A 12,531-nucleotide genomic window follows, 5' to 3' on the forward strand; every position below is an offset into this window, starting at 1 on the left:
GAGAGAAGAATTAGTGGTGTTTATTCAGCAAAGAATACTGGGATTTTCATGCCCAGTGTTGGCCTTGTAGTCCTACTCGGGGCATTATCATCAGTGTTTTGGGTCAGTTCACATCAGCCACGCTTTATCTGACATGCTCTTTCCAGAGCACCCAACTCCCAAGACCCCACTTGAAGGCTCTGGCCGGCATACAGTGGGCTAGCATGCAAGCTGCCACCACACAGCAGAAGAGTGGCAGCTCTTGCTTGCTTGCTACAGCATTTATAGAACAACAACAAATCCTCTGGGATCTAATACTGATAACGTTTACACAGGTGCGGCATTGAAATAATACAAGACTTCAATTGAAGGGTGAAAAGTAATCCACCAAGCTAACTGAAAATGTAATAGCCAGTATTTGCTAAGGGTGGACACAATACTGAAGTTTCTCTGCTATCGACAGTATGTGAATAAGACATTATTAATCACACAGCAGCCCTGCCACATGAGAGTTGGAAGCAGACCGGTCTTCTGATTAGTCCTAGTTAAGAAAATTAATTGCAGAATGCAACGAATGTCAAATTGCTACACTGTTCTCTTCAGTGCTCTTTCCAGGCAGCAGAAATGCTAGCTATCCAAGAACATGGCATGCAAGTGGTCTGAATTCATAATGAAGGCCAGTTTTGTCATGAAAGCAAGGAACTCTGATATTCAAAAAAGGATGGTAGCCATTAGGTTCATCAGGAGATAAAATTGTCCTCAGTTTGGGAAGCTGGCGAGAAAAAAAGAAAAGAGGAAAACAGCTGAAAACATACTTGATCTGGGGAGGAAATATAACCAAACTACCATGTTTTGGGGTCTCATGTTTTTGAGATTTTCCTTCTTTCTTTACTTGTGATGCAACTGTGGACAGTTCTTGGAAACCACATTTCATGAAAGTAGACCCTTTGCGCTGCAGTGCCTCTGCTCCGTCCACCAGTCTCTTGCTCTTCTGAGTAACATCTGATCAAGACAGACAAAAGGGCAAAGAAGTCCAGGGGAGCACGTGACATGTACTACCCTGCTGCTGGCCTCACCTGCACAGTTGGCTCTGAGGAGCAGAGCTCTGAGCCACATACAACGGTCTGGAGAAGGGATGAGTTGGAGAGAGAGCAGAGCAAGCAAAAACAGAAGGCAGAAGGAAGAGCTAGGAGTACTTAAAAATGAATATAAAGAGTTTGGAAGACAGTGAGGAAACGAGAACCTAGGAGGAAGAAACCCTGCTCCCCGCCTTCCCGTCCTCAAAAAAGCATGCCATGAGAAATTAAAAGAAGTTTAAATCTTAATTTCATTCTGGGATTTAGAAATTGTTTTGGAGCGCTCCATGCCTACTCATCTATTAGACCCAGGCTTTTCTTATCTTGGGGAATTTGTTAATGATTTTTTTTTCTGTTGAGTTTGAGAAGCACATTTCTTCCCTTTGTGAGAAAACAGACTTTCACAAATAATCTAATGGCAAATAAACAAAAATTTATTTTAATTGAGGTACACTTTGCTACACCTTTGATACTGTTTTGCCACTATTTTTAAAAATATTTTTTCTGTAGCATTTCAGGAGACACTAATTCATTTTAGATTTTGAAGTACCTGAAATCTGCTATAAATACTTTCAATGACACATTGACACTTAGTCAACTGTTACAAGAACCACTGCATAGAGAATTTTGTTCTGAACATCTCTGAGTAGCTGTCCATTTACATTTTAATCTGTTCAGTTACACCAGTCATGTCTGGATAGGACACTGTAGTTGTGTGAGAATCTTGATATAGATATATCATGTAGCTGTAAAATAAGCAATGTGAATGTGTAGAAGAAAACCATGGAATAAGAATCCCACTCAGACTAAAATTTGTACCAGCTAACATGGTGTGCAATACCTACAACAGCAAAGATGTTATTTTACATGGGTGGAGACTGAAATCCACATTTCAGTGACAGCAACATAAAATGTGTATCAACTTCAATGGAAATGGAACCTGTCCTAGAAAAAGATTAAGTCCACAAGGTGAGGGAGAGCTGGGGGATGACAAAACACACACAGGACAAGTCCAAAAGTGTTTAAAAGCACAGGAGAAGTTATTACTACTTCTACATGGCACTAACTCATGCACCTCTTCAATGGTCTGTTGGCAATTTCCTTAGGGTTATTAATGAGAGGGAGTCTTCCAAATGAGGGGAAGAAGGTAAAGGAGGGATCCTAGCTGGCATGAACACTTGAAAGTCAGACCCTCTCTTGTGCAGGAGAAAATTCAAACTTCCTCCTACAGGCATTTTTCCTGTCAATCTTACGCCAGATGTAGTTGCAGTTTACTCTCCATAACATAGCTGGCTTGCTCAAATTTTGCAAAGCAACTGTCAGTCAGGTGTCCCTTTGGATGTACATTCCATGGCCAGTTTGGCCAGCCTCTGTCCAAGATGGGCCAACTATGTGTAGCAAATCCCACCTTGCCACCTGTGGGGACCTAACCACAATATCCTGCCGAGCAGTGGCCATTCACTTTGCTGGATCAAAATTCACTTCTGAAAGCCAGTTTGCATGAGGTACTAAATGCATTCACCTTTGCTTTGTACTGATCATACTGAGAAGGTACTTTCCGTTTGCTTTCAAAAGCAATTAAAGGAGAAGAGCATTCTAGTGCAATTCTAAACACCGTTTCAACAGTTCCACTTGATTTTAAATAATAAAGTGCTGCAGGCTGTGCCTTGTTGCTGTGAGATTGTATAGAGCTTAAGACAAGTGAATCTACATTTCATGCTTTTGTGTAACACTGTAATATAAATCCGAGCAATAATGGTAGTCGTAATAGTCTAACTTCCTTTGCCAGGAGAATGCATAACAGAACTCACTTTATTACCTCCAGGTAGAAATTCTGCTCTTACAGAATCCATAATGGGGAAAATGCAGGAATATTAATAGATATAGGTGAGCAAAATGAAGGCAGCTCCATTACTTCCACTGGACTGATCAGACATGGCTCCTCCATCAGCCATCCAGCACAGCGTGTAAAGTACTACCTCCCTTTAAGCATGTGAACAGTTATACTCAAGTCAAGTTCATGTTTATGGGATAAAGCATGCGATTCACTCTGCTGGAGAACTGAGGCCTATGGATCCGTGCTTTGCTAACCATGATTCCAATCTTAACAGCAGAGAAAATCTCGATATGCTAATAAGAGAAAGATCAAGGCATTTCCAGAAAACTGAAGACCTCATTTTGCAGTGCAGCTCCTGCAGGCAATACAGCCACTGAGAAAATTCAAAACTTTATATACTGTTAAAATTCTTTTTAGTATAACACTTTCTGATTAGCATTAACATAAACCAGCCATGTTTAGAAAAAACATTTCACTAAAATTTAAATGCAAAAAATATAACCCTATATTCTAATAATCCTGAAAATACACAAGAATCTGCAATAGGCTCATTGCTAATACCGGAATTATCTTCATCTTTGCGGATCTTTAACTTTACAAGGTCCTCGCAGTGCTGAAGGATCTGAACAGCATCTTCCATTGAGCAATTGTCAAGACGAATGTTATCTATTGCAAGCAACTTATCACCCAGTTCGAGTGTCCCAGTTCTGTGAACAAGTAAACAAGCTTACATGAAAGTCTAGTAACATTAAAGCAAGGTATCTTAGAAAGTATGAACATTATTACAGAAACGAGATGGATTCTTTAAAACTATTATTTCCTAATATGCTGGACATTCCATTTGTAACTGCTGTTTACAAAAGAAAAGCATAAGTCTCTTACAAGTTCCCTCTGTTTAACTTGAGTCGGGCTGGCTACACAATGGAAACAGTTTTTTACTGGAAGCTTGAATGTCTTACCTGTGAGCAACACTTCCTTTCTTGATATCAGAAATAACCAGAGGGTCCCCTGGTTTTCTGCTGGATGGAGCTGTAATAAAGAATACATACAAGTATCTGGTTTTTTCTTCTAGAGATGCAGATGGGCTAATTCTGTTCACAGATCACTATTTCATACACATTGTTTACCTGTATTATATTTCTCTCCTTTCCCTAAATTATATATACATGAATACAAACAAACAGCAGCAGCATATTAGTATGACTGTGTACTCTACTTCTCAAAAACTAGAAAATGCCAGAATTAAGGTGACTGGTGCAAAGGGAGTTTAACCTGGTATGAATGCTGGGTTAGGCCAGGACTGAACCTGTGAAGATATTACCGCACAGCTTCTGTGATCTATCATAAAATGCTGTGTAGCTACAACACATAAGGAAGACTTTCTGTTAGTAGAACCTTTCAGCACAACTACTGATGCTGACCTTTTGCCAGAATATTTCTGTCAGTCATAAATCATGTTTTATTATATTCCTGACCAAAAGAGCTGCTCTGGCAAAATACCTAGAGTGTGCTAACTCACGTTATATCCATTCCTGTCTCATTCAGTGCTTAAGGCAGAGGTATGAAGATAATGCTTCCTGGGTGAGAAGAGGAATCTACTTCACAATAAATGAGATGCTGTGGATAGTGGCCATGTGTACCATTGGGCTGATATACAGTTATTACATCTGCATAGAGGTAGCTTACATTACATGGATGCTTGCTTCACTGTGACTCACTGCTTCCTCTGAAGTAAACATGTGACCCTTTTAATGAGAACCTTGTTCCTCTATACTGCTGCTGGGCCTTAAGCATTATGGACTCTTCTCCACTTTGTACTGAGGATACCTACTAGAAGCCCTGCAATTCCAGCAATGGCCAAATAAGTAAAACCCCCAGCCATCCCCTCCTTGCACACCTAACTTCTCTTCTAGGAGGTATCTGATATAACTTTCAATTTTCCATCTGCCCATCATAGTTAAAAGGACACAATGTCAGTCATCACAATTCTTTACTGATTTGTGCAAAAAGTATTTGACAAGTTTCCCTTGGCCAGGGGAAATTTGCTTAGGAATTTTGCTTGATTTTTGGTTGCATAGGAAGCAGTTAACTACCCCAGAGGAAGAAGATGATGATTAGTGACTGCTTCCAGAGGACTGTTTTTTGGAGCTGCTTCACTGAACGTATTGTTTTGGAGGGTTCACCCATTTGCTGACAGAAGATTGCAGTGAAGATGTGATATGGTAAGCAGTGGGCTCAGAACTTGAGGGTGATGGAAGATACAATTTTAGACAACAGTGTGGCACCTGCTCTCTGCCATCGGGAAGTATACCACCTACAGCTGCTCCAGCCAGGAGGCAGTCCATGTGGTGAATGCGGACTGACTTTTGGGACTGTTGTTCACATAGAGTATGTTAATATTAAAACATTGCCACGTGGTATAAAGCACTCAGTTCTCCTGAAAGCACTCATGATTTTTGCACATGTAGGGCAAATTGCCCCAAGCCGTTTCTGCTCTGTGTACTGAGGCCTCTGCATTCGTTCACAGAAGGTACTTTGCCATTAGGCTCCAATGCTTAACCGACAGTCACCCCAAAAGCTACCCATATTGGAGGATCACCTACAAAATCCTGATGTCAGTTACTTTAGCAGCTCATAGTTCTTCTCTTTGATGGAAAATGACAGATCTTCACCTACAGCAACCACAAGGTGTATCAATAATGACATTTCCAACACAATATTCTAACAGATCTTGTTAACCCTGGCTGCCATGGCTGAGAAAGCCTTTGAATGTCCAAAGGAACTGTTTAAGAACAGCTAAATAGCCATATTTCAAATGCAGTGTCTTGAAAGTCCAGAAGACAGACGTACAAGGACTTTCAAGAATTTTTACAAACTTGTCTAAACCAGCACGCTTTCAGGAAATGTCAATTTTGCAATTTAGAGAACAGCAATTAACTTTTTGCAAGATGTGCAATATTCATAGCTTGTTTCTCATACTTTCATGTCATGGGCCAACTATATCTTACATGAGAGTTCCATGATTTACTTGAATTCTTTGGATTTGTTTCACCGATTAGTATCTTGTTAAAATTTTCAAGTATCACTTTGGTGATTTTTTTTTTTTTTTGTAATTCTACATTTTTACCCTCTGGGTTGCCATATAAATCTCTAAGGTTATATGGCACCCACTGTACAACGTCTGGAATTTGAGATTTGAGTATTGAGATAGTTTTTATGAAACTGCTTTATAAAAATCAGGAGCACTAAAGAAAATAGTCCATTACTGTTCCAAAAAGAAGAGATAAGGATCCAAAATGGGGGAGAGAGCACAGGTCAAAGTATGAAGCCACAGAGTACATGTGGATGCAAAGAGTACGATATTGCACACAGTTATTACAGTTTCAAACTGAGTAAGTGCGAGCCAGCAGTATTTTGTCACTTATCCTGGGCTATTAATTGTGTCTGGTGGATGAAAGCCTTTCTGAAGGCCGCAAACACAGCTCAGTGTGAAATGAATCCCCCCATGCTGACAAACCCTTAATAAGCAGCTACACCACACTTAGTTTTATTTTTGTTCAATGCTCATGACATACTTACTACAAACTATTCAAGTTGTGTTGCAGAGATAAAATCATTAATTTCCTCCTGAACTTTTGTACTGCACATCACCACCGCCTAAGATTGCCTCCCAAACACTAGCGAACAGGTGCTGTCCCCAGCAAGAAGATTGAGTACTATTATCCTGCTTTTACAGATGAGGAAAGGAAACAGGAACATTTAGGTCAAAGTATGACAATTTTCAGTGAGCAATTTGAGATATCCATGCCTTTATTTCTCACAATAGTTTGTAGCATATAACAGCTTCTATGCCCAAAGCACAACCACTGGCATTTTCAGCAACAGATGCTCAGCATTTCTGCAAGCATGACCCAGGATCTAAACAGTTTCCACAGAAAATCAAGCAGTCACCTGTGGAAAATCTCTCTCTCGCTCTCCTTCCCCCCTGCCCCGTGAAATGACTCATCTCAGCACAACTCTATTGCAGAAAAAAGGAAAAAAAATCCTAATTTCTCCAGGGTAGTATTAAACCATCTTGACCATGAGATCACCTCCTTTTTCTTCCTGCAATCTTCTGCCTCATTCATTATTCAGCCTCCATCCCCTTTGATACACACCATTATTTCATCTCTCCCCAGACAGCAGAGAAACGAGAGTCCCAGTGAGAAAGTAGTATTTGATCACTTAATTGAAAAAGATATCCTCATGAATTAACCCAAGTTCAAAGTGACACTGTACAGCTTTAAGTCCCCATTTTTATGTTTCATTTCAGAATTATTTTTGGTTTTAAGAAGGAATTAAAAACAAAAAACCTTACCACTCACCCATGACCAGCCTTCTTGTTCAAGTCCCAGGTTTCCCTACCCCTTATCATACCTCAGCCTCTCCCCTCATCTGCTGTCTCTGTTATGGCTCTCCACTCATTTTCTCTCCCTGTCCCATTCTGCTTGTCCACCAAAGATCTCATCTTTTCTCCTCCCTGGTCCATCTGTTAGTCTACCTACTGTTGAGCTTTTGTAGAGACCTTACACAGTCTGTATGATGAAATACAAGTGGACTGAAGAGTGCATAAAGTTATACAGATACTAAACAAACCCAATATTAAACAGATTTTGGGGTGGACATCTCCCCTACTACCCAGCCACAACTTACTAGTCTCAGTCTGGCTTCAAGTTTTGGAGTTTGATCAAACTCTGAACAAATTGAATGAGCAGAGGAAAATGCTTGTGGGATAGAAAAATATTTGTATACAAAGTCAGTCCACTTATCCACAATGCTGGTTAACAGCTACTAGACTTTTTAAAAATAGTGTGATTATTAAATAGATGAAAAACCTTTTTTAAAATTAGATGACGTAGCTCTTTGTTCCTTAAGTATTGGTTCATGTGGAGCAGCTGCGAAACCTGCAAATTCTTCAGGCTCTGTCTTGAAAATAATTACTTGTAACATTGCAAAATGAAGTTGAATTTGCTAGGTGAAATCCCAAAATATACAGAAACATGCTTTAGAAGGTAAATTCTCATAGTCAGTGCTAAATATCTGTAGATCTTTACAAAGCTTGTTTTTGATGAAATACAAGAGCAATAAATCAGACTAGAGTATAGCTGCTAGAAAAACTGATGATAATTTGGGTGAGATTCTGATATTTTTACCAGTTTTGCAGCATCTTGTTCCTTGTGTAGTCCCATTAACTTCAGAGAGATTACTTATAAAGCAAGGTGCTGCAGTTCATTACCAGTAAGGGTATCAGAATCTTACTTAAGAAAGAAGGGGGGGAAAAAAGAAAGCTGTTAACTACAATTACCAGACTGAACTAGTAAGTAATTTTCTCAGACATCATTCAACATATTTAGAAAATATTAGTCTATGATAAAGTAGCCAGTGGCACAAAAATTTATCTTAAAAAAAATATCTATATTCTATTACATGGTATAAAATCAATGTAACTGGCAAATAAATTGAAACTGATTTGAACGCTACCAGATCTACTTGAAAGCCATCCTTCTTCTAGGGAATGGTTCTGTTATAAAAGCATAATCACACACACACGGACACTGCTGTGTCATGCTTTATTTGGATGGCGTGATTTTATGAACTGAGACATTCTAATTGCTCCAACCACATAACTGGGTAAGAAAATGATGGTACCTTAAGCATGATATATATAGTCACTTATATTTGCAAACTGAAATAGGGTCTCTATTGAGTGTAAGTGGCTATTAATGGGAAGATTAGACAGATATTGAGTGATAAGGGATGGATAATTGGATGATAGAAGTCCACTATGTGTGTGAAGGCAGCAATGGGTAAGGCCAATATACTGCGAGGTAATCGACATGTACTATCCAAAACTCAGTGCCCTGGGTTAACATTAACAATGATGCTCATGAGACTTTCTTCTGTCTTACTTTCTAGGGGTTTCTGCTACCTAAAGGACTTTGAATTCTTTTTATTTTGCTTTTTTTCTTGCATTAATAAATCTGAAACTAAGAGAAGCTTAGTCTCTTCCCCTATTACATGGCATGTTTTACAAAGACCATGAATTAGTTTAACCATCCTTAGTGTTGTGTGGCACCTCAGATATGCCTTCAAGTACCTGGCTGTAATTCCACGCAGGCACACTTGGCGTTTATTACCAAGGAAAACAACACAAAGGAAGAGAAATAAATTCCTCTTCCAGGGTGTCGCCTCCTAACAGCTGACTTAGAAGAACTCTTGGACTTAAAAATAGGAATATATTCAGCTGCCAACCTGAGGTCAGGCTTACATTTCCCTTCTGACAAAAACTGTCAGTCTTGTCTATCAGGTCAGGTCATTTCCTGACTTTCTGATCCAAATCCCAAACTAAACCAGGGATATGGAAAGTAAGACAGGTGTTTCTCTGTAATGTTTTCATAGAGACAGCTTTTACTCACCATTAACTCCACTACCTTGAGAAGAGAGAGGATGAAACAGGCCTCTTGAACTTAAACAGATCAAGTCCAAAAGTGAATACACCTCATCTCCTCTATGACCCCTTAGTGTGATTCTCCTCTATCACCCCTTAGTGTGATTCTCCTCTATCACCCCTTAGTGGGGTTCTCTTAGTATTTTTTTTTTAAAGAAATCATAAAGCTTTCTGACATTATCAGTAATAACTGGCATGCTAATGTGCTAAAGTGCCCTGACAAAAATTTTACAAAATGAATATAAAATGCTTATATTCTTCAAATCACACTGCCTCATATAGGAGTTAATTAGGTAGGACAGAGCACAGCACTGAAAAGCAAGCATGAAACACAGCCATTCAAGACTTTTACCATGGAAATTTACAAACTTGCAGTTATTAGTAAAAATCCTTTACAATAAAATAAATAATTCATCCTAGACACATTTCATATGCATTAAACAGTATTAGTAAGTGGGATTATTATATATAAAAGATCATTAATTTAAATATTAAAGATCCTGCAGTACCCTCAGAGGAGCAGAGCTAAGACCAACCAGGTGTCACTCTGATTATATAAAGCACTAATTTTATAAAGCAATAACTTCTGGAATTAAGTTCCACGTCAGGAAGGTATGTAAAGTTTGGAATAGGAGTGCTAAATACTAAATACCAAGAATATTAGCTTTCCAAGAACATTAACTTTTCATTCAAAGTTTACTCCTACAGACAGAAAAAAAGTACAAGATGTCTGAATTCCAAAAAGCAGCACAAATAAAATTACTAGGAAGACCGTATTCTTACAATAATCCTACAAACCATTACCAATCCTAGGAATAATTTAAATAGAACAGCCTCTCTCCAGGTTTTCTCATTACTCAATATTTTCATTTGCACAAATACGTGTAGACCTATGATTTAGCTTCAAGCATCACATCACATCTTACAGAGTTTAACGATTACTCATTCAAGTGAGCAACGCAAGCAAACAGGCCTGCAGTGTCTCTCGTTTGTTCCACGGATGTAATTCTTAGCACTGAGTTCCCTGCTGTACTTTTGATTGACTTTATTCCATTGTGCTGGTAAAAGCTTTGAGAATATAAGTCAAAGCACAATCTTCCCCCGAGACACATGAATAATTCCAAAGAAAGACTAATAGTCTAAGAAAGGCCACAACCGTAAATGAATGTTAATTCTGGTGAGACCAGATTCTGCACTGTCATTAAGTACATTGAACTGAGGCCCATTAACTTTGGTATGGATTGTTCTTCCTTCGAGGGCTGAACTCGGTATGCTGGAGTTGACCTGGTCAAAATCCAGTCATAACCCAGCGTCTACTGAGTGCTCCCAAAATAAGTATAGAAACACACTGATTTCAAACAACAGTAAAAAATACTTTTTGAGAAACAGACTAATGCACGCCCTTCTTATTATCTTCTCAAGCAACCTCTGAAATCCCTAGTGGAAGGGGATTTTGCTATGTGACCTGCACATTTAGGACTTCGCACTAGTTTTACAGATTGAGGATGTATCTTCAGACTCTGGGTTCTGAAGCAAACAATAACTTCATGTATGTGGATCCTCATGCCCGTATGAACCCTTGAGTTCAGTCGGGTTTTGTTCAAGAGCCTGTGAGAGACCATGATAGACTTCGCTGTAAACTTCCCAGCTATGGAAATACTTTTGCATAGGCCTAATTCTATCGTCTTTTTTTTTTTTTTAAATAATTTTAATGGGAGTTAAATATGTGCTATGCATGAAGGAATCAGTCAAGCTTTAGACCTGGCAAACTTCTGGCTTCTTTAACTACTAGAGGGGAGTATAAATCTGTTACAGAATGGTATTTCATCAGAGACTGAGCACAGCTAATCATCCCTTTCTAGGAAAAGGAAAGAAAAGTTTATACCAAAACAAACATGAGCCTAGAGCTACAGGACCTATTATCTGCAGATTATCCAATAAATGTGGTCTTAAAAATAAGCATTTTAACTTACAACTTATGGTGATGCCGAGTTCCACATTATGCTTCTTTGGTAGTTTTACATGAAATGTTCCACTGCTTGGTATAACTGATTCTACAAGAAAATATTTTAATTGTTAGATAATTTATAAGGCACAGCTATCCCAAATGCATGGAACTATACATGTAAGTTGATGAAATCACATCAGCATTACAAGCCATGGATGAAACACGGGTGCTGAAGTAAAGGAAGTAGGACATATGAAATATGATTTATACCTCTATTGGTAATTTCATGGTAACTCAATTTTTTTTAAGGTTTAATGGAATTTATGGAGATTGCATGGGCCAGCAGCCAGCTGAGACTGCAGGTTTTTAGCTTGTACGCAAGATCTGTGAGCACAAGTGAAACTTTTAGTGCTGGCAGATAACTTTTAATTAAAAGGACAGGAGATCAAGGCTTAAGGATTTCAGGCCTTTGTTGTTGTAGGTTTAACACATTTTTAACTGTCCGCTAAGGTAACTGCCATGGATTTTACATCTACTGGGAAGAAAAGAAATCAAAACATCACTAAAGGAGAAGCACCTGGAGCTGACTGAGGCAAAAAACCCCCACTTGAACAGACAGCACTGTATTTGACTCCTGACTTTTGGCATTGCTGCTAGCAAAAGTTTGAGCCTTGGCCTGCAAAGGAGCATTTGAAATTACTGCTATGGAAACATATAAACATACACGTGGCAGAGGAGTCTAACCATGAGTATGAGTCTGCTGTCATGGAGCAAATGGGAGGAGCGTGAACAAGTCCAGGGACTGAAACACATGTGACCTCAGGTGTATTTAAATTACTTTTTTGTTATTTGGTTTTCTTGTTTTTTTAATATTTCATTTCCTATATAAATGAATTTACATATTGTCTTAGGCTTTTTTCAAACATTATACTAGATGTGTGCATACCAAAAGATCATACAGAACCACTCTAGGAACCCTTTAGCCTGCTTTTGACATCATGATTTATAATACCATTAACAATAATCACAGTATGCAAAATACAGCACATCTCACATTGTCAGGACTTCAAAAGAGCTACTGTCACATGAACACAGAGGTCTTAAAGTTTTTTACTGTTTACATAGTGGGGTAGTGCACATACATAATGTTTACTTGTTTGATTTACACAATTTGTGATTTTATAGGTGTGTTCTGTATACTTAA

General features: G+C 38.7%; 1 protein-coding gene across 17 annotated transcripts in view; it reads right to left on the reverse strand.

The window, feature by feature from the left end:
* GRIP1 (glutamate receptor interacting protein 1) overlaps window positions 1-12,531 on the reverse strand; it is a 334,186-nt gene that overhangs the window by 24,427 nt on the left and 297,228 nt on the right. For all 17 annotated transcript variants that reach the window (XM_064448992.1, XM_064448948.1, XM_064449022.1 and 14 more), the window contains 3 exons: window positions 11,353-11,433; window positions 3,852-3,921; window positions 3,454-3,599 (listed from right to left, as the gene is read on the reverse strand). In XM_064448992.1, coding sequence (XP_064305062.1) covers window positions 3,454-3,599; window positions 3,852-3,921; window positions 11,353-11,433 — 297 coding nt within the window. The remainder of the gene's footprint in view (window positions 1-3,453; window positions 3,600-3,851; window positions 3,922-11,352; window positions 11,434-12,531) is intronic.

Source organism: Phalacrocorax carbo, chromosome 1 (genome assembly GCF_963921805.1).
Source record: "Phalacrocorax carbo chromosome 1, bPhaCar2.1, whole genome shotgun sequence".
NCBI classification, from domain to species: Eukaryota; Metazoa; Chordata; class Aves; order Suliformes; family Phalacrocoracidae; genus Phalacrocorax; species Phalacrocorax carbo.